The following is a 24,831-nucleotide window of genomic DNA, read 5'->3' as shown; positions in this document are numbered from 1 at the left end:
TGATTCCCTTCCTCTCCTCTGATCTTGCTGCCATAAGTGGAAGTGATGGGTTCCCAGCCCCAGGCATGCTCACTGTTGTTTGACTTCCAGGTATCTCTTGGGATGAGTATTGGGGCTCTCCAATACCCTTTTGCAAGTGTTCTTAAGCCTCACAGTGTCAATCTCAGCAATTTTAACAGCCTTGTTTTGCAGGAGGTGGAACACATACCATGCAGATAAATCTGTATCTCACTGCAGACAGGCCCCTCCCTCTTTTTGCCCCGAAACTCTTAACTCCAAATGCACTGAATAACCACTCAGCAACACAGATATCTCTGTCACACCCCACTCAGAGGCATAAATTCCTGTCTTCATCTTCAAACGGATTTAATTTGGGACCCTCCAACACCCCTCCCCCCCCCAGTACCCCTCCCCAACTCCGTAACATCTAAATTAATGCTTCACAGGATGGTGACCACAGATCCAATTCCCAAGCATGCTTGTGCTTTGGAGACATTCCAGTTCAGATCTTTGCAATTCAGCACCATTTCTAGCCACTGCACGTCACCTTTCCTTAGACTAACTTTTAGCAGAAACCTTTTGCATCAAGCTTCCAAGAGGCTGACTGTCAACATGCAGACATGAAAACCGGCCTCCCATTTGCCTCCCCCTTCCTTCCCTACCTCTGTATCATACTGCAGAATCTCTTGGGCTCCTGCCACATGGAGCTAATCCCATAAAGACAATCTAGCTGTCTCTGGCAGATGGCTATTGCTCACCCGCCTTCACAGGGACTCCCCACAAGTACCATAATTTCCCACTATATTTCCACCCCCCCAACCCTGGACCATTTAATTGCCAAGATATCACACAGTGCTCCTAAAATCAACCTACCTTCCCTCTTGCCCTTTAGTAAACCAGACCATTTCTTTTCTTTACCAGAAATAAAAGCAGTCAGGAGGAGTTCTTCATGGGAAGGATGATTTTTTTCTATCCTACTCCCTCCACCTACATGGCATAAATCTTAGGTTGTATTTCACGGGTTTGAGCTGAAGTAAGTTTCTTACTGGTGGCAGAATCTGCCTCCGCGCCCTCTCTGCTCATTTGGTGAGTGACACTAATCAGTGATGTGGGAGGTAGGGACAATATCAAGCAGAGAGCTGATTGACAAACCTCACTCAGAATGCACATTTACCCCAACAGTATGTGAGAGTGAAATAAAGTCGATCTATCAATCTCTTTGTACCATTGCCCATTGCTGGCTGCAATCCTTCATTGAAATTAATGATTCACTGAGTAGAGAGGAATAAACAAGGCAAATTTTCCCCCAAAAAACCCTATTTGGTGAGGATTTTAAGGTTTGATCCTCTCCGTTAAATGAGCAAATACCTCCATATTAATCACAATATGTAATCCACATGAAAAAACAGGCCCTGCTGAGAAGGGAAAGATATTTGAATTATCTCAGCGGGAGAACTGGCACTAATTTACTGCTGTTGTGCTCCAAGCACTTGTGATGCAAAAGCTGAATGGAGCTGAAGGTTTGTAACCTGACTTGCAACCACATTCAGACTTTTTGCATAGCACCAGCAGGTCTATGTAAATTGGCAAGAGACTCTGGAAGCATGGTTAGGGTTAGCAACCTAGTCCTGTGTGATCTGTCCTCACTTCTAATTTTTTTTCCTTTTGAGCAGTCTTCCTTCTCTCCTCCCCATCATACTTTTTTTTTGCCACTTCAGAGACGTAGATATAGGCATGTACTGCTGCTTCTCTGCAGTCCCTTCAAAAAGGCTGAGTTTCATGCCTGTTCTAGTTTATTTCCATGAATGTGCTGGTAGGCCATTTTGAAAGCAGGTTACATCAGAGATATTTTCAAACCCTGTAACCTTTTCTGCCCTGCTTCTTGAATGGTACTGTAAGCTACAGTTGTACTAGAAAATTAATGATCTTTCTCTGGCACTGAAGCCAACTGGAAAGATCTGTATTCACTCCATTAAACATCATTGCCCTCCAGAAGTGGGTGGCTGCCTGCAAACTTCTTGTGAAGAATCGTTCCTGGCCTGGGCTAAACCTCAGACAGATTGAAGGAATTGTCTGGGGAGATGTCCCTTGGTCTGGGCCAAAACTATGACAGGAGAGGTACAAATAAATTAACATAGTGGGTGACTAAGTTCTAGAGTCTGGAAACACACCATGACACTATTTAATTTATTAATGTAGTCAATGCCTCTTTATTTAGAGCATTTGATTTTGTAAACCCTCTAAGACAACTGTCACCTCAAATCCCTTTCTTCTTTGTCGGGGTGAGAGGTGTCAGTGGGCTGGAGAAGAAGGGGAGGTGGAGACAGCATAAGCCCTACTGAAGGGAACTAAAAACGAGCAGCAGGCAGGAATCTCCCTTTCTACAAGGCAGGTGTTGCTCCACCTCCTAAGCATGAGAACACTGGTGAATGAAATTGTCCAAGTGGGAAACTCTCCCTGCTTTCTTAATGGCTTCAGTTTCTTAAACCTCCCCTGCCTGAATGCATGTTTGCTGTTTCTGTGAGGATGCAGGAGCTGGGAAGCTCTCTGTTCCCCAAGCTGGGGAAAGAAGTCAAGATTTTTAGCCAAGAATGAGACCTATACTTCCAACAGATAAGTTGCCACTTTAAACACTATTCAGCTTCCCAAGTCTTCTGGTCAGATATAAAAGTCTTTAGGATATTAGTTACTAGTGCCTTTGGTTAGCGCCCAAGATCAACAACTTCAGCTTCTAGGGCTTGCATCAGTTTACGTGCTAGGAGGGGCTCACTGTGGCAACATGTTCTCATAGCTAATTTGGAGGCACAGGCATTTGTGATACCTCACATGGGCTGGTTCTTTCATGTCAACCCAGAAAGTCATAGGCCGTTGGTGCCCAGCTACTACTATTGGCATAATGTCAAACCCCAGACCTCAGGAGTAGCCCTATGGGTCAGTTTCAGGAGACATCCAACATACTCATCTCAGATGTTTTTCTTCCTCTTACTTCCCAAAGTCTCTTGTTTTCCTCAGAACTACTACTGCTTGAGTTGAAACTAGAAGATGCCTTTCCTTTCCTTTCCTTTCCTTTCCTTTCCTTTCCTTTCCTTTCCTTTCCTTTCCTTTCCTTTCCTTTCCTTTCCTTTCCTTTCCTTTCCTTTCCTTTCCTTTCCTTTCCTTTCCTTTCCTTTCCTTTCCTTTCCTTTCCTTTCCTTTCCTTTCCTTTCCTTTCCTTTCCTTTCCTTTCCTTTCCTTTCCTTTCCTTTCCTTTCCTTTCCTTTCCTTTCCTTTCCTTCTTTCCTTTCCTTTTTTCTTTCCTTTCCTTTCCTTTCCCTGCTGAGAAAGTGAGTGCAGTGCACATATGGCCAGAGCCTGAGCACAGGAGCACTGGAATGCTCCTCCTGGGTCAGAGTGTCCCTGTCCTGACTGCGACAGCCTATCATGTCACACAAGCTCTTTCATAATGCGTCAAACTTATCTTTAAAAATAGTCAGGCTTCTTGTCTCTGGCCTCTGGAGCAGAGGCAGAAAATGAAACTTTTAAAACTATCCCATAGAAACGTTTCCTGTCCACAGGACAGACTTCACCAATGATGGCTCTGTTTGCTTTGTTTTTCTGAGTTCCTGCACATTGTTTTGTGTGTTCTGTTCTCTGCCCCTTCCAGGCTTGAGTAAGTCATTAGCCTCTAGCTGTTCTGTGGGAACCTGAAGACTGACTCTTGCCACCTCTTGTCCTGACCTTTTTGGATACACTCAACTGCTCCCTCTTTGCCCCTCCTGGGGAAGAGACAGGCGGTACATCCCACCACAAAGCAGTTTCTGGCTAAATGCCCATGTTCAGCTGGAGCCATGTCAAGACATGGGTCGCTTTGACGTTGCCTGTCACGGCGGACAACTGTTGGACCAGTTATCATGCATCAGGCCTTTGTGAGGTTGCAGCCTTGCTGGCATGATATCAAAGACTGGTGTGTCCTCAAAGTTACCCTGCTAGCTTGTTAGAGTGTTGCCAACACACTCTGGTCCCTCTGAGGTTACTGACCCCAAGCTCTGGACTCAGCTGTGCTTTTCTGTATGCTCCCCAGGATCAAGCTGCTTAAACGTGGCAGAGTTTGCTCAGTGAGCCTTGCATAACTGGCCTTGCGTAGCACCGCGAAGCTTCCTCACTGCTCTCTTTTTGACTTCTCACTTCTAAAGTTAAAGTAATTTAGGCTGGCTGTACGCTTATTTCTGGGGTGATCTGTGGCTATGCCCCATGGTGGACTTGTTGGAGCACGCCATGCATCTGTTGGAGCAGACCACGAGTCCTTTGTATGGTATTCACCCAGGTTTCCTGTCTTTACAGACCAAAACAGTGTGGGTGACTAACACATACCTGATACTGGATACAGATAGGATGGGCGCTGGAAAACTCAGAATGACTCCTGTAATCTAGGCTTGCTCTTTGCCGTATAGTTTCTAATGCTTTGCCTGGCACCAGTACTTACTTGGGTGAAGAAGGACAAACCAGAGCAAGACTCTTAGTTCTGGCCATTATTTGTCACTCTTTGTATTGCTGTCATGACATTAAATGACATCCGATGGCTTTGCGAGATGGGACACAAGTTGCAGAGGAGAGTCACTGTGTCATACGTACACAAAGCCTTTATATCCCCAGGCATCTCCCTAGAAGTGCCAGAAGAGAATAAGCTCTGGAAATTACATCTGTGGAGATCCTGGTAGTAGCCTTGAGTGTATGTGCAAAGCTGTGGGGTAAAAGCCATCAAGCAGGCATTGCAATATGTATCAGCATGCAGGTGGTGAGAACAATCGGAGCACGAGGGCTGACACTTAGAATGAGGAATAACAGGCTGTGTAGACACAGCTCAATGGTGACGTTTGGTTTCCTCTTGATTCTGGCTAGGCACAAAAGAAGAGGAAGCTATCACCTGAAGTTGAGGAGGGCTAGAAATAGCGTGTGGCTATCTTTGCCTGACTGAACATTTTATGAAAAGCTGGAGGTGAACTGAAGAGGACAGGACCTATCTAGAGAAGAACAGTGGCTGACACAAGACTTAGGGCTAATTGAGAAATAATTTTGCCCCTCACTTACTAATGCTGTTCTTCCTACTGCCTCAAAGTCTTGGAGCATTCCCTATGCCTCTAGTAAAAAACAAAAACCAAGACCAAAACCAGAACCAAACAAACATGACTCTTTTATCTGTTCTTGCTTCAGATTCTCCTTTAACCAGCGAAGGAAAAGATAGAGGCAGAGAACACAGACACATTCAAACCCAGGTAGGGGCACAGATGACAGATTATGTTTAGGCCTCCAGTGCCTCTTTTACTTTAATTCCAGGCTGATATAAAGATACCATGGAAAAAAAAAGCATATCCACCAGAACACATTTCTTCTCTCAGTTCTTTTAAGAAATAGCAAACTTCTCTTTTTTTTTTTTTTCTACAGTAAATCAGTGGCAAAACATAAGGGTCTGTTAGATAGTTATTGTTTTACTGAGGAAACCTTCCCTACTCAAGCATCCCTCATGGAAAATCACTTATCTTCTCAGTTTTCTCTTTCAGTGGAAATTTGATTCAGAGCAATGTTTCCTCCTATTAAATCTCAGTCCTTAAACACTCTGTCTTCAGGGAACATATTTTGATAAAGTTTAGAAAGTGTTCAAGTGAACCTATCTCGTTGCATTTTGAAAAAATACAGAGTTTGAAATCATAAAAAATCTACAAAACTCAAGACACCTTAATTAATGAGATGCTTTCAGATATTTTCCTCTTTGGCAGAATTCTTGTCTGACAAGCAAAAATGTGTCAAGTCCCAAGAATAAGGCATAAAAATATCCCTATGGTTCTCTCCCTTTCGCCAAGGCTATTCACTTCTTATGCATCTTCTCCCTGTATATCACAGTAAAGTGTTCTGCTGTCACTGGGGTGCTCTCCGTCAGATGGATTCTGTATCATCTGGGACGGTTTTACCATCAGTCTGAGGACAGACATTTTTCCAGCAATCACGCTGTGGAGGAAGCAAAGTTTTCTGATACTTTGAACTGTTTTGCAAAAGCTTGTGCTAGAGGTACTCCTCTCTGGAATATGAGGGGTAAACAACCACTTTTGCATTAGCTACAGCAGAAGAAGGGAGCCATTGAGGAAAATCTTAATCCTTTCCACACTTTTTCACTGCTTTTAACTTTAAATACTGTGAGTGGTTAAAAATGTCTCCTGTTCCATCAATTTGTATTTCAGAGGTGGGTAGGCACCCTACTCCTAGCTGTATATGAGCCGTTTCTTTTCTCTGAGAGATATGGGAAGTCCCAGTGTGGCTCACAGGGAGGAGAGGAGCAGAGAGCGCTTGAGGTATCACTTGGTCACTAAAGGATGGGCCAGTCAGCAGGCCTTTGCCATGATTTGGCAATGCCAGTACAGCTGCCTCACTTCCTCCATGACAGCCATGTGTAAGGCAGCTCTACTGCCTGTCACAGGACACAGCTCGGTGTGAACTACCACGATCCATGGCTGGTTTGGGACTTCCACAACCAAAGGACGATGAACACAGGACAAAGATGCTCTGTTGACCTAAGAGATCTGTCCTTGGCAAGACTGCTAGGGAACCGCTGTGAGGAACCAGTGCAAGAATAATAAAGAATTTACCCATCCCATGAGCATTTTGGGAACAATGCATAACTCTTGTGTTCTTTCCTTGTTTCAGTAAGACTAGGAGAAGGAAAACTATCACTAAATTATACTAGGTCTTGGTGCTGCTACTACCACAATGCAGTATTTACAAGGTCTTTATGGAAATAATCAGATCTCAGATGTTAATCAGGAAAGTGGCAGATTAATATTGCATACAGCAGCTTCTTCTCACTTTAGGTTACAGATAAGATGCTGGTAGAAAACAGGTTGCTAGCCATTATAGGATAAGGCAGATGCTGTGAGGTGGATATGGTGGATGTAGTTTATGTCTAAGATTTTGTCCTGGCCTTTGTGTACATTGGGACTTTCTATTTGTTGTGCATTTGTATATTGTCTCGTATAATTGGGTCCTTGTCTGTGGGCAGGGCTACATATTGCAAATAAATACCACTATGATGAATGACAGATCTTGTGTAACTGCCCCAAACTCAACAAAAGTTGCAAGCAGTCTGAGTCAGTGCCATTGTGTAAGGGGATAATTTCTGCTTTGGCAGTGTTGTGGCCAGCTGGAATTGTTCTCTGTCATAATTGCCAATCTGGATTTCTCCCAGATGGCAGCATCTCATAAAGAGGATCTGAGAAGAGCTCCAGTCTGCCTTCTAATAAGGCTCTATGAGAGAGCTGTTCATCCCTGTCACCCCTTATCCATTGCCTCAGGCAAGTCTCCTGTCAATTTGCAAAACAAGTCATTGCTCTGTGTTTATTTTTCCTTTTTATTTTATTTTGGTTTTGAAACTTGTATTTATTAGGTTGGCAATGAGCCAACCAGCAAGGAACAAATTGTTTTATGACAGAAAAGACAAGACATTGTGCCCTGGACCAGCCAAAAGCAATGCCACTGATCTTCCCTACCCTGTCCTCTAACTCTCCAGGTTGTGCTTAACAAGACTACTCTTCCCCAATGCGCTAATTTCTGCAGCAGAGAGAGGGTGAAAGCAGAAGTTATGCTGTATGTCCACCTAAGGATCCCTAAGCAAAAACCTTTCTGCATCACACTATTGTTTAGCACACAGGTATGTGGTGATTGAAGAACAGGGGCTTGTCAGGGTGTAGTTTTAGTCCTAAGGCTCCTGGGACTTGCCAGCTCAGTAGATGCTGAGGAGAACAAAACTGTAAGTAGTGCAGAAATCAGGGATTATGCAAAAGGTAATTGCTCTCCTGTGTAGCTGGCACTGCAGCAGCTCAACTCCTGATTGAGGTGATGTTTGTTTCTGGTCTGCCTCTTCACCTTTTAACATGTTTATCTATCGTTGTGGTACCCAATTGCCTCACAATCTAGAAGATGTTTATCCTCTCTCAACTCTCTCGGAAGTGCTATTGGCCCTTCATTAGGAATGGGAAACCAAGGTGCTGATTTATGTAAAGAGTCTGGAAATCGTTTGGGCTGTCCCTAGGAGCTGTTAGGTCTCTGGTCTGAAGAGTAAGACAGAAACCCATAGTGCTTAACATCCAGTTATTTTAGCAACTTTAATTTGTTATAACTGAAGCTCATAAGAGCTTTGCAAAGGCATTGAGGAACTAGCCTGATCTGTCACAGTCCTGATGTTAGTGGGGTCTGAAATGCAAGATGTGTTTCTATGTTGCTTTTATTCCCAGTCTAACACAGAAAGACCAGAAGTCCCAGTTTAATAGAGTTGTGCAGTTTTCCAGATAAAATCTCAGAGTGTGAGGGAATTATTTCTTGCAGCCAGATTTTTTTTTCCCTTCCCTCTCCCTATTTTATTAATCACAACTCTAAAGGTTATTTTCTTGTTTTTTTTCCTTTCATTGTTTTTCAAACTTGAAAATATAGACTCCAGACATATCACTAAAACCAATCTAAAATATCCAGTGCTCTCATGTGCGAGTTGGTGTTCTATACTAACTGCTGAAAGCCAAGTGCTTGTGAGAGGACATTCTTGAAGAAATACAGTCTGTGTGTAATCTCTGCTTCAGGAGACTGGAGGCAAGGAATAGGTTGGAGTGAGGGAATTTACTTCCCTCTAAGTCAAAGTGATATGAGGACACATATTCAAATTGAATTTTTTCATTTCTATCCTTTTGCTACAAGTTGTCCTGAAACACAGTGACCCCATCCCTCCTTGCCTTCATGTTTAATCTGAACTAATCTTAGTCACCCATCCCAGCCAAGGCACAGGACAAGTTTTCATAAATCCTTCATCAAATACTTCTGAACAATAAACAAATGCGCAAGATGCTGTTCGTGGACAATTCACCAAAGGAGTTGCTTGCTATAAACAGTCTGGGGATCTTTGTGGAAATGATCTAAAAAGCAGAGTCTGACGTAAAGAGTCCTGTCTCTATTGTTAGTGGTCTGGCTGGAGGGGACCAGTGAACTACCAACCCTCCACTTGGGGGGTCGGGAGCATGCAGTGAGGATAAACAGTCTGAGGAAATTTCTTTGAAGCAGACTTGTGATCAGGCTCCATCACAGAAGCAAGTACGGGGGATCAAAACAACCTACTGGCTCAGGCAGTCTATCCCACTGCCAACACCAAATTACTCCTGTTTGCTATGTAAATTTCAGTGTTTTTCCCAGTGTCTTCCTAATGGGACTTTCGTGGCATCTCTTAGAAAAATTTCCAGTAAATTCCACTACCCTAAAGTCTGCCCTGCCTATGATTTCCTGCTTAATACTGTTGTTCCCCCTAAGATATCCCACCGTCTAACTCAAAATAAATAATTTAAAGTACTGTCTCAATTGTCAACACATCTAGGGATTTTCAGCCAACTCCTCTCAGGCTTTGTTTACCCACAGGGCACAGAATTGTCCTTTTCAGGCTTTTCTTATGGCTTACTCAACTCAATCCCTCTAGACTCATAAAATGGTTTTTTTTGGGTTTTGCTAGTCCTTGGCCTTCTTCCAAACTGTCAATAACTTTCTAGGAATGTGATGCTTGGGACTCGGGGTGATTCTGCGTGCTATGTATGGCCAGTGGTGGTAGAGGCAAGGAAGGTCTTGGGCTGATGTTACCATGAGAGCAAAAGTAAATGTTTCTCTGGGAAGTCTCAGGCTCTGACTGTACCAGATGATGCTCTGTAAAGACACAGGGAAGACAGAACTTGGGAAAGGCTCATAGCTACGTCTAATAAAACCTGAGTACCGAAACTGGGTTTATAATAGCTTGTGATGTTAGGTACTGTGCCAGGAACAACGCCCCAGTTTACAATCACATCATGGAAATTACTTTCTTATCTACGGTAGCATATCCATTCCACAGCTTTACTAGACGTAATGAGAGGTCTATGAAATGGGTCTGGCTGGTGGTCTTTGTTTCTGCAAGTCACAGAAACTGAAAGGAGGAGAACTTCTCATGAGGCCTTAGAGGTGAAAGATCTAGGGCAGAGTCACTATTATGCATCTCTCCCCTGCAAATTCTCTGCTCCTACTGAGTGCAGAGAAAGGCTGTTGCTATAGAAACCAGTGGGGAAAATGTACATTATATCACGTTTTATATATTTTTCCAAGGACAGCCTTTAATGTGAGCCTGCTACCATGTAATTTTATAGAAACAATAGTGCTAATAAAACCCCTAAGAGTAACACTGATTTCAAATGAATCTAATTATTATCACTTGCTTCAAAAACACCTCTGCCTGTAACCTTCTACCCTAGCCAAGACACTAGGACAGAGCTAGCATGGGTACACAACAGGAGGGTAAGTCTGAGGCAGCAAAGGGTGTGATGAGAGATGGGGAGTGGATCCTACAGAGGGGTAAGTGGCAGTTAATTTTAGAGGAAGGACAAAAAAGCTAAATACAATGTATTCATATTTGACTTGCATGTAAAATGTATGTTTTCTTTTCTGCTGCCATTTAAAAAAATTCCACTATTTCCTTCTTACCTTTGTGATAATAACAAGCCCTTCAGCTGCCCAGACAATCAGACCTATTCCACCCTGGAGTCACAAGGAGACATTGCTTTTCATGAGGCTGCACCATGAAAGTCTCTCTCTAGCATCAGGCTGGCCTGATGGCAGCAGTCCTCTTGGGGATCCTTTATAACAGAAGCCTAATTTAGTGGTCTGGATGTCAAAATAGGCTTTTGCTCTGCCCTTCCCACCCTCAATTTATTTTTTACTTAATTCACCATGACCACTGTTTCCTTCCTGATTTGTATCGACCCCGTGGCTTAATTACATTTTTGTCATTATTTATAGTAGTTCCTATAATGCATTGACTTGTGATTTCTTCAGGACAAGGACTATCTTGCTATGTAGAGCAATCTACAAAATATATCTGAGCCCTCTCTTTTTCCAGGGCCGTGATTGATCCTAAGTCAGGTATACGTCCCAACTCATTGTCCTGGAAGTAAGTACATGAAAAATATCGGAAAGGCTTTGTACCACTAATGCTAAGTTTAATGTACTGGATTGTAGGGCAAGGTAGCTATTGGAGTAAAGCAACTTAATTACGCTAAGTAGGATTAAATAAGGTTATGCCTGCTTGCAGCATCTTTGCTGTATGGATCCCTTCCTCCAGAGTTTTCCGTAGTCCAATGCATTTTCATGACTTCTTAGATTACAGTAAATTCTGTGGAGATCCTTGAATACCAAGGGGGAATAGAAACGTTGTTTCTCTTTCCATTGCCTCTGAAGCCTGGATGCAAGTCTGCTCTTTGCTTCTTTCAGGGTCTTTCTGTTTCTGCACACATGTAATAAAGTTTCCCATGAAGCCCTTCCTTGCTCTGTCTTATGGCCAGATATTCAGTGGTTAGCAGGGAAGAAACAATTCCTCTTTTGTCTTTCTGACTTACCTTGTGTCCCCTATACAGACGGGTAGCCTTGCCCTCTGTTTTCCAGTCCCAGCCATATTCACAGAATGTAACGGCTACTAAATGTGAATAAACAACTGAGACACATACTATCTGTACTAGGGGCTGTAATCACTTCTAGAGCCCAAATAACATATGAATGTTAATAGAATGACTGTAATGATATAATAAAAGCAAAAAAAAAAAAAAATGTCCTCAGGAGCATGATAATTTAACTTCAAAAGCAATTACCATTAGTAACAAAATGCAGAGAGACGATTAAGATTAGTTTAATAAGATTACTTGCTTATTGCCATTTGTTTCTGAAGGTGACTGTAATGCAGCTTCAGCTTCACTCCTATCCAGTGTCTCAGATGATTCTTACCCTGAACTTTAGCAGACCAAGCTGGACTGTGAAGCTGGGGCTCACTGGCCTTCCTGAGAGATCCAATATATCCCTCTGAGCACCTGCTCCTTGGTTTTCTTCCTTCCCTACTCTTGTAGACATGCTGTCACTGCAATGTTTTCCATGCCCTGTGGCATCATATCCATGTTAGAAAAGGCAGGAATGGGAGGACATGAAAGGGTGAGAAAAGCTGGTGTCTCTGTGGAGATGGAAGGAAATAGGGAAAATAACTGCAAGGTGTTGTAAGACAAAGGCAGAAACTTGGTAGTTATGAAGGCTCTTTAAAAATACAGCTTTATCCAGCAGACCAGGGAGAGCAAGTATAGGCTCAGTAAGGCAGCACAGGGTTTATAGTGTGAGGAGTTCTTCTCTAGCTTTCTGGAGACCCTTAATCCAACCATTAGAAAGTGCTCACAACTTTCTCACTCCATCTCCAACTCTACCATGTCACTCTGGCATGTGAGTCCCAGAGGCTGATCACTGGGATATTCTGTAGTCCTGCACTTGGGTGAAGAGTCTGTAGGGAGGTGGGCATGTGCTCAGGGGAACTAAGACTAATACAGTAGAGATGTGCAGATGGTAAAATGAAGAGACTGCTGAGAACAAGTGATGTCTCTGCAGAGACCACATGAAAGAGCACCAGGGATGAGCGTGTCAACTTTGCACATAAAGGAGAGAGTTAGTCTCTTGTGTTGGGGGCAGCACGGGGAAGAGTAACTGTCTGCTTTTGCTTGTGAAGGTAGCTGCATATATAAGTTAATGTTCAAATAGATAGATACATGTAGATATAGACACAGTTTTGTTCAAACAGACAAATGTGTAGCCCCTGGTGTCTGGAGGATAAAAAAAAGTCTCTTCCAGAACATACTGAAGATCTTATTAGGGGTCTCATACCTCACTTGCCTTGCACAGCACAAAAATAGGACCTTCTTCATTATTCTTTGAGAAAGAAAATTTGAGAAAGAATGAGGACACAGGAAATAAATAAAATGGGTTTAATCATAAACTATATTCATATTTATAGGTAGGGAAGGGGATGTGGTCTGAAAGGTGCTGCCCTGGCAGCATGAATAAAAGAACAGTGTATTTTACCAGTCAATAAACAGTACCAGTAAAGGGTAGAGCTGATAAATGAATATGGGATTTTAGTCCCAGCAGTTAGTTTTTGCAGACAACAATCATTCTTGGTTTCCTATCAAAGTATAGGATGAACCAGCTCACATCTGGTAGGTACAATCAAGAACATAATTTGAGGGTGAAGGAGGGCAATGTGTCTGGAGATCGTTCTGAGGTATGTATAGCATATACACTCTACTGTTGTGTACAGTCTTGGGACGATGCTTTGGCCACAGTTATGCATGAACACATGTCCATCTAGTCAGCAAGAGTGGAGAGTGCACATTTGAGAGATTAGATATGGCTTCGAGGACACACAGGAGCACAAGGAACAGCAAAGCCAGAAGAACAACAGGGACAAAGCCGACAACAAGGAAGGCTGGACTGGGCTGAGAAAGGGAAGAAGTTAATGTCACCTCCAGATTAATCTGACCAGCCCTGTTTGGACACTAGTATAAAGTCTCTGTTCTGAAGGACAGCAGTACAAAGGTTTCTATCAAGGAAACCTTTTTCAGATAACAAGGAAAACCATGAGCGAAATGACTAGAGGCATGTTAACAAAGGAATTGTGATGAAGCTGGCCCTACAGTCATTCAGTTCTTGGTTTTGAAGGAAATTCCAATCCTGCCTCTGAAGGGATCTAAGCAAACATATAAATCAGATCAGTCTTGGTTGACAGGAGACAAAGGAAGAAACCATCGCTCCGGTGGTCAACAAGGCAAAGGATGGCATTTGTACTGTGGTATTCAGAGTTGTTGTGGCTGCTTTGAGGAACAATATCACACAGGCTTGCAAAGCAGTCAGATGTATTGGGGTTTTTTTGCAGAACAATTTCACTTTCAATCAATGTACATATTACACAGTTTTACAGATGAAAAACACCTTTCACTACTTGAAAGTAGACGCTGTTTTGATATCAAACACACTTGCCATCTGATTTTGCTAAGAACTCACCCCAGACAATAAAAAAACCAAATCCCAAATAAAATCTATGATACAAAACAACATTCATGTCAATGCCAAATGTTAACTGTCCCAGCAAATATAAAATCAAGATCTTAATGTAGATCCTCTCAGAAGTGAGTCATGTAGTCATATATAGAGTCCACTCCCAATCTGGGAAATCTCAGTAAGTCTGCTGCCCTTTGAAATCCAAGTCCCATTTTTAAAGGAATGTTCAACCCTTGCATGCACACATACACAGAGAGACAAAGATACAACATGTACAAACATAACCTTCTCTCCCTTAGCAGAAGCTGAATGTTGGGTAACTGTTAATGCCTTCTGTGCATTTTTTATCTACTGCCTTTGTAAGGATGAGGTTGAAATTTCTTTTACTGTATACCAGGTCTGTATGCTTTACTCAGAAAGGGAAAGAAGAAGAACTACATTACAAAGACAGAGAATTACACTCATCTCAGGCATATGATTTTTCACAGTTGTTTACAAGGTCGATGTTATTTACATTTGTGACTTAGCAGAATCTGCAGGAAGAGTTATCCTCTCTCCATGTTGGATTTACTCAAGGAACCCCATGAGCCCATTCTGTGCTTTCACAGACCATGTCTCTTTAAGGCACTGCATGTGGATGATAACTTCAGACAGAAGTGCAAGCCCCCTTCACTGGATGGTGCATTTCTCCCTCTCCCTTGACTGACCTTCCCTGAGAACTTTTGATTTGATATACTTCAGGTCACTGTTGACACTTGGCCGACGAGCAAAGGGAGAGATCATGCCATAGGCATCCATGTCCTTGACTCGGCGCATCCGGAAGGTTTTCTGTTGGAAGGTGTCACCATACTGGATGGAGATTTTCCTGTGGAGAGCGGGGCTCATCTCATGAGGTAGCTTGGCCATGCTGAAGAGGACATAGAACATCTCATCCACATTGGTGTTCTTCTTGGCTGAAACTTCGAAGTAAGCACAATTTTCATCACTGGAGACAAGGTTCTCACCTTCATCTGAGCGTACCTTGCGGGATATTTCACTGTGGTCATTTTTGTTGCCGCAGATCACCATGGGTAGGTCAGCTGATTCCTTGGTCTTGTTCTTCAGGCAGGATTTGACCTCAAGGATCTGTTTCTGGAGCCTCTTGACCTCATCAAAGGATTCTCGGTTGTCCAAGCTGAATACCAGGACGAAAACATCCCCTGCAATTAAAAAAGGATGCTGTAAAGTCTTGTTGGTAGCAGCCCTTATCAGCAGCTGATTTTACTAAAGCAATAGGTTTATTTGCCATCTCCTTCCCATAGATTTTGTTTGTCCTTTTCAACCTATTTGCTTAGCTGTACTTTAATTCCAATTCTTCCGATACAACTCCCCACATCTTTCTGTAGTACTATGGAAAAGACTTGTGTCTATGATATTACTTCAGACATATCTGATTGTGTGTTCGTAGGTTGCACTGGACTTGCAAATTATTGTCCATTTACTCTCTTTTGTAAACGTGTTTCTGTCTCAGTTCTGTTGCATTGCTTTTCTTTTTTCTTTTTTTTTTTTTTCTTTTTATTTGTATATCTGTGTAAAACACAGCCTGTTCTGACACCAGGAAGAGCGGAGAGCTAGTAGCCACTCAGCCTTGGCATTTTTGATTATATAATACACAAAGCAACAGCTCTGCTCAAGGTTTAGAGTTCCGAACATCTAATTCAGGAATGAAAGGTTTCCCAATGTGCAGAGCATTGTTGTCATTTCATTTGCTCAAGAGAAACAGACCATGGAATAAATGACACAGATCTCCCAGCATTTCCTTTTGACATTTCTTGAATTACAATACCTTTTGCAAGCATAAAATAATGCAAATCATTGCCCATTGAATGACATTCATGCGGAATGTGCTATGAGAGCTTTTGGGGACAAAAGCCTACGACCACATCCCAGAAACTGGCCCTAGGACCTCACTGAAAGTGGATGCTAGCAAGGTTAGATGTGAACATCATGGTTTGCTGGCTAGGTAGAAGGGTAGGGCAGGAAATCCAGAAAATAGTTTCACTGTGAGCTGTGGCTGAATATATCTCCACTATCACTTTCACAGTCAGAGAACATATTTTACCTCACAACAGGGATTGCTTGACAATGAAAACATACGAAATGAGCTCAATATATTCTCTTTTTCTTCTTTAAATAATTTGACTAGCTATAGACTAGGGAGAAAGGGTAAAAGTAGAATTACCCTTTTATTGGAATATCAAATCAAGGCAATCGGGCTGGAAATTTTAAGAACAAAAATATCATTGAGATTTTCTTGGTTTGAATTCCCAGCCTGTACATTTTACATTTGTTTTTCACTGCTTGTGTCTTATAATTACATGCTTATTTTGTCCTTTGCTGCTGTTTATGCCCACAGGATTTTATTTAGCCATCCACTTGTGAGTGCAATAAAAAAATACAGATCAGGAGTGGAAGGCAGGAGGGAAATAAACTAGTGAAAAATCTCAAGTTCAGACCTTCACCCAGTGGACTTCTCTGTGGCTAATGCACTCCCTACAGTGCCTGGAGCATCCTGGACAGGAAAAATCTCTCTACAGAAGTGCATTTTGCAACAGAATCAAGCAACCCCTTTAACTATAGGAACAGTCACCTCCAGGCTACAGCTTTCAAGTTAATATCTATCCTAGTGATCTTTCACCCACCATTCCCCATCTGCGAACTCCCCCTTACTTTCTCACCCGTCAGAATGGAAAGCCTCCTCATAGCAGGGAAAGGATGATTCCCAGAGGTGTCCAGGATGTCCAGCTGATACATGTCTCCCCGGATGTTGTAGACCTTACGATGAAAATCCTCAATTGTGGGAGTGTACTGGTCCTCAAAACGGCCGTTAAGAAAGCGTGAAACGATGGAACTTTTCCCCACCTTGGAGGCTCCCAGCACTACCATGCGGTACGAGTTCTTGGCTGGCACATTCAGAGTGCAGTTTCCACCAGACATGGTCTTCATCATTGCTCAGTCCTGAAAGAAGAAATGACAGAGTTGGAATAAAGACCTGAAACTATAAGGAGGATAGAGTAAGACAGCTCATTACCAAAGGTTTCTCAAAGAATGCTCTGGAGCAGGGTCTTGGTTAGTAGATCAATGGTTCATACAGAAATCTTTTCACTGGAAATACTTAATTTTTTCAGTCTCATTTCCAGAGAGTAGGGTTGGGGGTTTTTGTTCATTTTTTTTTTAGTTTCTTTTCCTTTAAAGTCATATAAAAATGAAGGCATTTACACTGAAAAGCAGCACCATTTTGAATTGTAATTTGTTATTTTGCTTAAGCATTAAGGGCTAATTTTATCAGCTGTGTTTTAACTTAGGCACCAAGTTCTTTCCCACCATCTGCGTCACTTAAACATTACCAGATTTTTCAGTAGAGCTTAGTTTTCATTTAGATACATAAACACAGAGGTCAGATTTCTCAATATATTGCATCCGCTGCAGCTGTCATTGGGACCTAGACGACTTCATTTGGTTGTCTAGATAGGAGCTGTGTGCCATTCTAATTTTGAGATCAACAAAAAGTCGGAAAGAAACAAGGATCATGCTTGACATCCATGGAAGACATACATCCCAGTAACCATACCTAGCTGGTCCCATACAAACTTCATTGCTGATGCACGGAGTTTGAGTGTCAAAACAGAACTAGTCAATGATAAATTCTAAGATCTGTGCCTTCTGTGACTTTCTAGAAACCAGATTTTGATCTTGCTGTTTAGACTGGTAATGTGGGAACTCCCTACAAACAAACTCTCAGCATTGCAGTGGGATGGCTGTCAATGGATGGAGCTGCAGAGTATATTTCATGGGAGTTTCAGTCTTTATACACACACAGCGTGTGTGTTGCCATCTCCGTGGGTGCTAAGTACAAGCAGGAGAAAAGAAAAGATGAAGGACAGACTTCTTAAGTAGCTGTTAAACAAGATTTCCAACCCCTGACAACAAAAATGAGTCTCAACCTTGGAGACCACGTTTTGACATGGTACTCAGAAGCAGAGAACTTTGGTAGGTGGGGAGAAAAAAAGGGTTGCTCAGATATTTTCCGTGTATGAGTTCAAATGAATTGAGTGCTGAAAGGAAAAATGTAAGCCCTGCATGGGGAAAAGTAACTGTTAAAGCAAAAAAGGCACATTTTTGACTGAGTTTATTTTGGTTACTGAAGATTTATTAAAGCATAATCAAGTTTCTGCTGTGCTGTTTATTTAACTTAGGTGTTGTTTATTTAACATTACAATGTGAGGGCTTTATGTCCGCTCGAAAATAATTTTTTGGTTCAGATCTGGATTCCTATCTGTCCTTCAAATGAGTTTTGACTTCCAAGCATTTATGTAGCTCCCACTTATCTCAGTCCAAAGCTTAAAATGTTTTACTTCATTTAACAGGCGGTAATCACCAAAGCAGTGAAGATACAGTCAGTGCTAAACAAAGTAATCTCTGGAATTCTGATCCAGCATCATTACAAGTGCTGTGCACTTGTAATGTGTGTAGCCCAAGGCAACAGCAAAACACTACTATTTATTATTATTACTATAATTTGCTACAAGCCAATAGCATATTCAGCCCTATCTAAAGCACAAAGGAAAATGCAATGCTTTCCTTAGAGTAACTTATACTCTGAATTATATTCATTCGGCAGGACAGCATAACATTAGAGCCAGACAGTAATATAACTTTGGATGGACACGCACACATGCAAAGTTGTAGTACTATTTGGATTGCTGTGGTGGGAACAACAGTATAGAGCACACCTGGTATTTGGACTGGAATCTGTGTTTTATTTAGAACAGGACCCATGTCCAACAGTTCAGAAACACCAAATGCAGTCTCTGAAACAATACTGCCGTGTACCCTGGGTCAGCCCTTTCTTACATAGCCAGTCAATACTGTTTTGCATCCTTGTGCAGACAAATGGTGACAGAGCTGCGTTGGGATGCTTCCTTTCACCCTCTCAGGCTTTATTTAGCTGGCAGAGAAAAGCAGGGAGATAGATCTTGTGAGAAAAACTACAAACTTTTCTACAATCCAGGCTCAGAATTTAGAAATGAGTCAGCTCTTCAGACTGGGATGGACCAGTACAGCTGCATGAGGACAGGTGGACTGTGTTGGTTCACACTTGTTGACAATCAGTTTTGTACAAGTTGGTGCAGCAGCATCTGGGGATGAGCACAGTTATGTTTTTTAAGCAAATGCCTTGTATTTCCTAAATAGAACATGAGTGCTGGGGGACCTGATCCTGGCCACCAGCTTTCCAAGCTCAAATCTTACAAATTCCCATCACACAGTAAAGGACGTGGACTGTGTCACTGGAGCTGCTTGAAGGGTTATTTTTGCACCTTTAGTGCAAAAGGCACTTCTGTCTTCCTCCTTGAATTATACTGCTTTGGAACACAGATAATGCCACTGTACACTAAACAGCTTGGAGAAGGAATTGCCACCACAGCTACCTGCAGATGGGAGAATAATCCCAAGGTCAAACAAATAGGATGCATGAACAGACTCCAGGACCCCTGCCTTCCAAGCTCTTTCTCCTTCCTACCTTTCCTCACCCTGGCATTGCTGGTGATTAAATCACACTGCCTCCCTTTCTCATCAAAGGCAAAATCCAATGTGCCTGGGATGCTTTGCTCCAAGGATGTAGATGCACTGAAGGGGAAGAAGGGGTGTGAGGACCTGCAGATTTTAATGTATTAAATAGTTACTTTACATCCTCCTTGTTCCACCTGTTAAGGTATTCAGTCAAGAGGATTCTTGTGCTTTCCTAGCTGCATTTCATTTTACATAAAGTCAAAACATGCTTTTCAACACTTTGATTCATGGGGTTGCTACTCATCTCATCACCTCTGCTACAAATCTGACTCAAAGCATGCCATTGAACTGTGAGCTCATATTTGTGTTTTGTGCTCTATCTTCTGATCCCCCCACTTAAATTTTTCTCTAGTTCAATGTAATTTGTTTTATTTCCTTTTCAGAAAAGGATTGAAACTTCAGCCTTCACACCAAGGGGTAGGGGGAGCACAGGACTCATACATTGAAACAGATTAAAGGGAGAAGAAAAGAAACAGAAAGACACCACATGTTCATGTACTAAATAAAGCAAAATCAATCAGAAGAGAATTTGGTGACAAACAATCTCCAGCTGGCTTTAATCTACATCTTTGTCTTCCAGTTTATTAAATGCTTAAGCATAGATTAATTCCCAGAGCTATCTTCTGCTTTATGCACTGGCTTGAAGCTAGAAACTTTACATTAGTATTTATATTGGTACAGCACAGGGATTTAAAACGTCATGGAAATGTAGGTGATGGGTGTTATCTCTCTTAATAAAGGGAAAGACTCTTACCCTCAGAGAGCTGAAACAGCTGTCCAAAATCAACACTAAACCCCATTTCTTTTGACTCCCTATGTTATCTTCTACACGCTAACCAGCACTGTTTGTTTTACAGGCAGACCTTGGAGTGAATGACAATGCACCACTTTTTTGCATGCTCTGAAGAGCACTTGTCTGAATTCCAGTCAGATGTTGACAAATTTGATCCTGAGCATCTGGAGAGAGATATCTAAGGAAGACATTCTTCATTGAACTTGCCTAGAGCTTTTACACCTTAGTTTTCCATCCTCCCATCAGGGGGCACGCTCCCTACCACTCCCTACCCATGAACAGACTTCTGAACTACCTCTCTTGTACTCCACAGTAATAAGCTACCGTTTGTGACTGCCATCCAAATGTAATTCACTACATCCAGCTAAAATACATATAGACAAATGCAAACTGTATCATGCATAACAGCCCTCTCACTTGTTAATCACTACTAATATCCCTGTAATTTTCATGCACACCACAATCACCTCAATGGATTATTTTTTCCCTACTTTCCCACCAAACTCCATGCTACTTTCTTACCTCTCTTCCCTTGGAGGAGCAGTCCTGGGTCTTGGTGCAGTCTGATGAAGCTGGTAATTTTAATCAGAGGCAGCTGCTGCTGTAAAAGGCTGTTGTTCTGTGGATCACACGCTGCTTGCTCTGGGCTTAGTTCTTTACCAATATTTCCCGGGAACTAAGCAGGATTGGGAAGGACTGCAGGTCTCCAGAGGGTGTTCCCCCATGGATGTAAGTACAGGATCAGGTGAAGGACATGGGCTAAGGAAGGGTCTCAGGACCAGTGACAGCTTCTCTTTTTGGCTGAGTGAGCTCTTTTCCTCACAACCTCAATTCAAAAGAAAGAGAGGCAGAGTCTCTCCTACTCCCACTGGCTTTTCTTGCAAGTTGCACTTCGTTGGCTCTGCTGGGGGAAAGGCGTTTCTGGAGCAACACCTAGTCGTGCAGGATCATGGGTGCATACAGCTGACCCACCCTGCCTCTATGCTGCCTCAGACCCGATGGAAAAATTTGAACGGGGGCATGAAAGTTGTCTTTGGCAAACCTACAGTTCCCCAGATCTTGCCTGGCACTCCCCCGTCATGAGCTTCTTTTCTTATGGTCTGAGATTTGCTTTAAAATATTTGCTTCCTAGGACAGAAGGGGATTTTCTTTACATTTGCCAATTATGTCTGTCTTCTTCCCTCCCTGCCTTTCTCTCTCTGGCTCTCACAACTACTGGCAAATTGCAGAATTTCCTTCTGTAGGACTCACAGATAATTGGCTCAACTCCTCCCTTGAAGTCAGTGTCAGACACAGGGGAAGGAGGGCTGCTGAGGGGGTGGGATTTTGTGCCTATTGAAAAAAATCTCTCCTCTGAACAGAAAGTTCACAAGCATTGCAGACTGCACATTCCCCATCTTTCCACCAGAGACCTGTATGCGAGCATGTGTGGGGAATGGGTTAATGTACATGTACGGGAGACACAGAGACTTTGCTTACTTTTGCAATCTGTAGTTTCATAAGCTGTTTCTAAAGGCTTTATACTTCTGTGCCGATCATTTCTGCTAAACAGAAGTGGACTGACTCATTTCCCAAGTAGGGGCTTTCTGTCCAAAATCCTTGTAACTCTTTTGCTGTATGAAATACTTCCTCCCATTCCCTCAGCCTTGAAGACATTATGTTAGGATTATTATTGAATTATTGGTTGGCTTGATTAAGAAACAAGAATAATGTGTAACTGCTATTTGCTCACTAATGTTTAAATAAAAGAAAAACTAAACTAGAACTGGGTAATAAAAATGTAAAAAAAAATGGTCAAACTAACTAAAAGTGTAGCGTACTGAGGATCAGAAAAAGAAGAGAAACAGAAAAATTAAGGTGAATTCAAGGATTTTGTTCAACTCCAAGTGAAAATTTTTTTAAATTGTGTTTGCAGTTTATTTCACTGTTTATTTGCTCTATTTTTTCTCCTTTTTCAGCTGAAGTAATAATTTAGATCTTCAAGTCTATTTTAAAGGCTGTCAAAATGATTGATTTTGAAAGATTCAAAATGGAATATTTCAGCATTTCCAACTTAAAACACCGAATCAGAAGGGAAAATAAAGGAGGAAGAAAAACACTTGGAAATTTTCAAGATATTTTGACAATAAGAAATGTAAGGGAAGCACGATCTCCCAAATCTGAATATAGCTTCAGATCTCTCACAATTCTCTTTCTTTCTTTGAGCAAATTTACTCTTCTTTGAACATGATTCCTCCAACTAGTTTGTCTGTTTCCTCTCCAGACCACCCCCCCTCAACATTTCCTGCAGCTTTTGAGGAATTCCTGAGGTGCTTTGCCTTTTCTCCTCCTTCTCCTCAGAGCACAAGGAGGTTTCTGTTGTCACCCTCAGAACAACGCTTCCTGCCTGCTCCTGTGCTCCTGCTGCTGCACAGCAGCCATCAGTAGCTGTTGAGGAGAGATGCGATGGCTGTTGCAGGCGCGTGAGCTGGCACGCTTACATGTGTCTCTGTGCCGATGGACCTCGAAGGCCACAGCACAGGCTCTGGGTTGCATCCTGCTGTAACTATCTGCAAGAAGCAGTAGCTCCCACTAGAGTCAGGCCTGAGTAGGGGGTGGATTTGGGGCTCCCAGGCAAGTACAACAGTAAAACATCATTGATTGATTGAATTTGAGAAGCGGCGGCTCCTGCAGACAACTTTAGTTTTGGGAAGGTAGAACATGGCTTGGCATAGCACCATTGAAACCCTTCAGCAGTAGTGAGCTGGTAATGGGTAATGACCTGAAGTGAGCTCTTTTAAGACCACGGTACCAGCACCCCCTTGTTAACTCCTGAGCCTTTTCTCTTTGGTAGAGTAGAGTAGTATTTTTATGGCCCAGACACATTTTTGAAATAAGATGTGATGATTTCCATTTCTAAGTCATTGGTTCAAATCAAACCTGGACCAAAAGCTACCATCTCTGGTGTCAGGTCAACTATTTGTGTAGCTTAGATCGAGCGTGACCAGCATTCTACCAATGTCATGGGGGGAATTGCTGCAAAAATCAACAAAGTCAAGTCTTGTAGTGCTACAGAGAATAAACTCCTCTTTCATCCCGATAGCTCACGTATCAAGTGTAGGAGTTATCTGCCAAAAAAGAGAGAAGTGTAGTCATTGTGAAGGCCATCTTATCTGCCTGGAATCTCAGCCTACTCAAGCTCTTTTGTAAACCAAACGCAAAACTCTTGTCGTGCTGGCTTCACCCAGACTGAACTCCCACTCAGCTCTCTTCTCCAGCATTTAAAGTAGCCAATTGAGTTTCTCAAATTATATAAAAATAAAATAGGAACCTACTTGACAAAGCACTTTGGCTTTATTTGATCTCTTTGCAAACAGCTAGTGAAATAATAAATTATTTTTAAAGTAAGCCTTTGAAAGGTAATTGCTAACTATGAGTCTTCAGAGGCTTGAGAGATGTTGCTGTAGATTTTTGTTGGATTTTTTTTTTTTTTTACTTCATTTCTTCTGGTGTCTTCCCAGTTCAGGACTTGACGGAAAGCTGGGCTTTCACGTCTTTCTTCGGCAGTCATGGTACCAGAGCTCAGAAATTCCCTGCCTCTTCAAAGAGTTCCCAAGAATCTTCAGTGGAGAAGCCACATTATATCTGCTTATGTATGAGAAGTAGGGATGCCAGCACCTCTTTGCTTTTAGGGTTACAAAGGGAATAGGTGGATCAGAGAGACAAAGCTACCGCCAGAAGAGGAGAAAAAGTTCCCAGTCTCAGCAGTTTCCTCTGGTTAGTCAGCGACCATCAGCCTTTCTTAGAGCTTACAGATATTTACCAATTTAAAAGCTAGGCTTGCAATGAACTAATCTCTGGAGTCATTTCTCACTCCTACTCCTCTAGTCTATAAAGGAAGTCTATTTTATCTGGCTAAGACTGTCTCAGTCTGATAGGCTATGGCTGCAGTGAACCACCACTACTACGAAGGGCTGTGGCTGCCTCGCTGCGTGACACTGGCCATGGCTTGTGGTGCGATCTTTGAGCCTGGGTGCCCTGTCAGCTCACCCGTGGGGCTGCCGCAGCTGCAGAAAGTGCTGCAGATGACGCAGATGTGGCTGTGCCCGGACTGTGAGTGAGCAGACAGGGAGGACTTGAGAGGGGAAGTCAAAGGTGATGGAAGAGAAAGGTTGCAGGGAGGGACTGGGTAGAAAGACATACGGAGGAATGGAGAGAGACAAAGGGAAGATACTGCTGACGTGTGTTGCTCTAACCACCTGGCTCTAAATGGTGAGGACTTCAAGTTAAGTGACTTGCTTTATGGTGGAACACAACTGGTCTTCACACTCCTCAGAGGATTTTCCTCTTCTCTGAAGAAATATGCAGCTCTCAGGCAGCACATGTACTGACTATGCTAGCTCCAGGATCTGGGGCAATGTGGGCTTGTGGGACAGAAGCGTCATTGTCACAAGTAACTTATACCTTCTGCAGCTCCAGGTACTGGCCTCAGCTAGAGACGGAGGCTGAAGTGATGGGCTGATGCAGTAAGACCAATCTGTTTCTCTCCACCTTAAATCAAA

General features: G+C 42.5%; 1 protein-coding gene across 1 annotated transcript; it reads right to left on the bottom strand.

Moving 5' to 3' along the window:
- Positions 1–11,758: 11,758 nt before the first annotated feature.
- RASD2 (RASD family member 2) lies at positions 11,759–21,668 on the bottom strand. Its single transcript, XM_009568370.2, has 3 exons — positions 20,813–21,668; positions 16,605–16,884; positions 11,759–15,086 (listed from the first exon to the last, which is right to left on the bottom strand). The coding sequence occupies exons 2-3, from the start codon at positions 16,873–16,875 to the stop codon at positions 14,557–14,559; spliced, it is 801 nt and encodes a 266-aa protein (XP_009566665.2). The 5' UTR covers positions 16,876–16,884; positions 20,813–21,668; the 3' UTR covers positions 11,759–14,556.
- Positions 21,669–24,831: the final 3,163 nt, after the last annotated feature.

This window comes from Cuculus canorus, chromosome 1, assembly GCF_017976375.1.
Source record: "Cuculus canorus isolate bCucCan1 chromosome 1, bCucCan1.pri, whole genome shotgun sequence".
In the NCBI taxonomy this organism is placed as follows: Eukaryota; Metazoa; Chordata; class Aves; order Cuculiformes; family Cuculidae; genus Cuculus; species Cuculus canorus.
The sequence above is the reverse complement of the archived record's forward strand: the minus strand, read 5'-3'. Positions and strand labels throughout refer to the sequence as shown.

What these genes read in the sequence shown, in the direction of transcription:
- RASD2 (XM_009568370.2), bottom strand. Translation starts at nt 16,875, where the DNA reads ATGATGAAGACCATGTCTGGTGGAAACTGCACTCTGAATGTGCCAGCC. An exon ending in GAGGCTTTCCATTCTGACGG is followed by an intron (nt 15,087 to 16,604) that starts GTGAGAAAGTAA and finishes TTTTAATTGCAG; the next exon opens with GGGATGTTTTCGTCCTGGTA.